The sequence below is a fragment of the Benincasa hispida genome, unplaced genomic scaffold (assembly GCF_027475165.1).
Source record: "Benincasa hispida cultivar pf3 unplaced genomic scaffold, pf3_genome.v1.1 HicScf958, whole genome shotgun sequence".
Taxonomy (NCBI): domain Eukaryota; kingdom Viridiplantae; phylum Streptophyta; class Magnoliopsida; order Cucurbitales; family Cucurbitaceae; genus Benincasa; species Benincasa hispida.
The window spans coordinates 1-4,690 of NW_028327106.1; the positions used below are offsets into that span (position 1 = coordinate 1).

General features: G+C 33.2%; 1 protein-coding gene across 1 annotated transcript; it reads left to right on the top strand.

Annotated features, from left to right (window-relative positions):
• Nucleotides 1-206: 206 nt before the first annotated feature.
• LOC120079208 (U-box domain-containing protein 51-like) lies at nt 207-4,324 on the top strand. Its single transcript, XM_090310406.1, has 4 exons — nt 207-665; nt 753-854; nt 940-2,130; nt 4,071-4,324. The coding sequence occupies exons 1-4, from the start codon at nt 261-263 to the stop codon at nt 4,185-4,187; spliced, it is 1,815 nt and encodes a 604-aa protein (XP_090166532.1). The 5' UTR covers nt 207-260; the 3' UTR covers nt 4,188-4,324.
• The last annotated feature ends 366 nt before the right edge of the window (nt 4,325-4,690 follow it).

Sequence of the window (4,690 nt, forward strand, 5' to 3'; positions counted from 1 at the left end):
CTTAACTAATTAAATTAAGTCAAAAGTGTCTCAACATAATCAACTAGATCCATAAAATCCTTGTAATAGGAAAATTTTTCTAACACTAAATTAGTATCTACTATTTTCATTCATTATTTAACCAGTCATCAAATAATTTATTTATTTATTTAGTAGATATATAATATACTAAATAAAAATAATAATAGATGAAGGGGTAGCTCGTAGTTCATCTAAACGTCCAATCACGTGTATTTCGGTGAATTTTGTGTTTTAATAAAATGTTTTTGGGTGGGGTGGGCAGGTCGCCATTTACAAGGCCAGGTTCAAGGGCTTCAATGAGCAAAGTGATGGAACCATTCATGGTAGATTCCGACATATCGTTCGTCAGCAGCGGCGGGAGGCAGAGCGTGGACCATTGCTACCAAGGGGCGTGGACCTCCGGCACCGGCACCGACTCGTATCGCCTTTCTAACGCCTCTGAGTTCGAAGTTTACAGCCCCGGTCCGCCTTCGCCTATGCTAGAAATGGGAGGAGGAGCCAACAAATCCATTAATAATACTCATGATAATTATAATCGTAACAGCAACAGCAACAACAACAATGCCTCTTCTTACCCTCAGGATATGTCCTTTTGCTCTTTACAAAGTGAAACATTCTCTTGGCCATCCAATTCGCACGCTCAGGTGTTCTTCCTCTTTCTCCGCTTTCAATTTTTTTTTAATCTGTAATGACTTTGTTTTTAATCTGTAATGATTTTTTCAATTCATAAGGATGATGTTGAAGCTGAGATGAGAAGGCTGAAATTGGAGCTCAAACAAACCATGGATATGTACAGTACAGCCTGCAAAGAAGCCCTAAATGCTAAGCAGAAGGTTTAATTTCTTTCCGCCATTTACGAAACCTCAAAACTGTTCCTCTTAGATCTATAATTTTGACTGAAAACCGATTTATTTATAGGCGATGGAGCTTCATCGTTGGAAAGTTGAAGAAGAGCAGAGGTTAGAAGAGGCGAGAATGGCGGAGGAAGCAGCATTAGCAATGGCGGAGAAGGAGAAGATGAAATGTAAAGCAGCGATGGAGGCAGCTGAAGCCGCACAAAAGATCGCAGCACTCGAGGCGAAGAAAAGAGCAAATGCGGAGAAAATGGCGAACATGGAAGCACAAGAAACGGAAAGAACACTTTCATTTTCAGGATTTGGCCATGGACAAATCGGTTACAGAAAGTACACAATCGAGGAAATTGAAACCGCCACGAAAGGCTTCTCCGATGCTCTGAAGATCGGTGAAGGCGGTTACGGTCCAGTCTTCCGTGGAGAACTGGACCACACGCCGGTGGCGATCAAAGTTCTCCGACCAGATGCCGCTCACGGACGATCACAATTTCAACAAGAGGTTGAAGTTCTAAGCTGTATTCGACATCCAAACATGGTTCTTCTTCTCGGAGCCTGTCCTGAAAACGGTTGTTTAGTTTACGAATTCATGGCGAACGGAAGCTTAGAAGATTGTCTCTTCCGAAAAGCCAACGATCCAGTTCTTTCATGGCAGTTACGATTCCGAATCGCGGCGGAGATCGCGACTGGACTTCTCTTCCTGCACCAAACAAGACCAGAGCCGATCGTACACCGCGATCTGAAACCGGGGAACATTTTGCTAGATCGGAACTACGTGAGCAAAATCAGCGACGTCGGACTGGCGAGGCTGGTTCCTCCGTCAGTGGCCGATTCAGTGACTCAGTATCGGATGACGGCGACGGCAGGGACATTCTTCTACATCGATCCAGAGTATCAGCAAACAGGATTGCTAGGGATTAAATCAGACATTTACTCATTGGGCGTGATGCTTCTGCAAATAATCACAGCCAGGCCACCGATCGGACTAGCGCACGCCGTCGAAAGAGCGATTGAGAAGGGGAAATTTGCAGAGATGCTTGATCCGGATGTGAAGGACTGGCCGGTTGAAGACGCGTTGAAGTTTGCGAAGCTTTCGATTAAGTGTGCAGAGATGAGGAAGAGAGATCGACCGGATCTTGGGAAGGTGGTGCTGCCGGAACTTAATCGGTTGAGAACAATGGCGGAGGAGAGTATGGGATTTCGGTCGTTCTGCGGCAGCAGTACATGTTCATCGCCATATGCAAGCCAGATTTCTCAGGTAACTTTGTTTTTCTTCTTCTTCCCGCCATTGATGGTGTTCAAATTTTGCTAATTAGTTTATTTCCTCATTTTCTTTAATTTCAACTCTTTTTATATGATTTTTTTTCTTAGCCTAGGATAAAAACACCTTTTAGTCCCTAAATTTTCACACAAGTAACAATTTAATCTCTAAATTTTAGTTTGTAACGATTTAGTTCATATACTTTCATTATTATAACAATTTAGTCCATGAATTTTAAAATTTGTAATGATTTAGTCCTTAGAGTAGAAATTAGTGTTAAGATTTAATGAGATTTCATATATAAATAAACTAATAAACTAATTAGAGACACCATACTTTTATAAAATACAAATTCTACATCATAAAAACATAAAAATTGATATCTAATTTTGATATATATATTTTTTTATGTTAGGACTTAATTGTTACAAATTTGAAAGTATAAGAATTAAATTGTTACAAATTTGAAATTTGAAAGTACAAGAACTAAATTGTTACATATTAAAGTTTAAGGACTAAAGTATTGCAAACTTGAAATTACAAGAACTAAATTGTTATAAATCAAAATTTAGAGGCCAAATTGTTATAACTTTCATGAAAGTTAAGAGACCAAAAGTGTTTTTTAAATTATTAGCATTAATGTTGAAATTTATTAAATTATATATAAAAAAAAACTAAAGTTGGTTTCAATTATATTCCAAACTTTCAAAAGTTTCATTTTAACCTTTGGAGTTTCAAAACAACTCTGTGAGACTTTTGTTGTTAAGTTCATCTATCAAAAAGTTTGTGTTTGTTTATGTGTTGTTTACGTGACCAAATTTAATATATACAAAAAGTAAATTTGGGAGTAAAGTTATAGAAAAAATCATAAACAAAATAACCAAAATTTGGAGTTCGACAATGTGTATGTTTTTTTTTTGGTATACAAAAGCTTATAAGAGTGGAAAACAAAAGTCCTATTTTTTATAGGAAAATATTTAGGTGTAACTTGGGTTGGGACACTTTTGCTGTACGCAATTAAAATTTGACACCTGTTAATTCTGTATAGAAAAGGAGAGTATGAGATCTAGATTATACCTAAGTATTACTTTTTTTAGTAATTTAATCTAGACTCTTAATTATTAGTATATTGGCTTTATTAATAAGATTATTTTCTTTTTTCTTCTTCAAGAATCGTAGGCTAAGGATTCAACCATCTAGTAATTGTTCTTTTTTCGTCTCCTCTGAGATGGCAATACTTAGTTATTGTTGATTTAGATTGACTAGAAACTTTTTTTATTTTATTTTATTATTGTATGCATGAACGCGATTTAATTATATTAAAATTATTGTATTTTCTACTAATTTAATAAAATGAATAATTGTCAATAAATACTAACATTTTATAATAGTAATTAGTAAAGACTTGATTGGACAAAAGAAAGAAAATTTCAATAGAGAAGATGAAATTGAATTTGAAAATAACTAATGAAAACAAAAATTTTAAATGCGAGGTATAAATTTTATCTTTTTAACAATTGTTTGATGATTTTGTTGATAATTTTATGTCTTGAGAATTAAATGTGTTAGCTAATATTTTGTTCTTCAAATCTTAATTAACAATGCAAACTTCAAATTTTGGCTAGAATTTTAACAATAATAGTCCAATATTTGGAAGAATTAAGATCGAATCCATCAAAATTTGGAATATAAATAATTTTTTTTTTTAAAAAAATGTTTGTCAATGATAAAAAATATCATCCTTTATCTGCAATAGATCGTGATAGATTACCATCTCTGTCTATCATGACACAAATAAATACAGATAATAGTTTATCGCAGTTTAATAAAATTTTATTATATTTGTAAATATTTTAGTTATTTTTTTATATTTGAAATTAATCCATTTTTTTAATAAAAGAATAATGAATTTGATTGATTTTTAATTCGTAAAACAGGAAATGATAAATAGTGTACATCAAGAGCATTGGGGAGCATGGCTTGAGAGCTCAAGCAGCCAATCAGATAGCAGCACGTCATCATATTCAGGCAAAAGACCTTATAGGTTGGACTAAGCAAATGTAAATACATGACTTGCCAAAATAAACTTCACTAAGTGGTATTAGTATAAGGTCGGAGTTAATCTCTATACCGGGAAGGTATAAATTGTACATGCATGACTTTTTATTTAATCAATTTTTTGTTTTTCTTTTGGTTTCGTTTTTGTCCTTTGTTTTTAAAAAATAGTTTTTTCACGTTTCTTAAACACATATGTTTAAAGTTAAAATACTATTTTAGTCTTTATATTTTGAAGTTTATTCTATTTTTAGACAATGTATTTTTAATTGTTCATTTTTAGTCCTTATATTTATAATAAATCTTAAATTTAATCATCCAAAGTTAATTTTTACCAAAATTAAATAAATAATAATAATAGTTTAATGAAAGTTAATATGATATAGGAATATATTTTCAAAATTTGTAGTAAAAATGCTATTAAATAACGAAAAAAATTATTTAAAAAGTCAATGATAAACTAACATCGGAGTCACTGAACTGGACAATTGAAAGTACATGG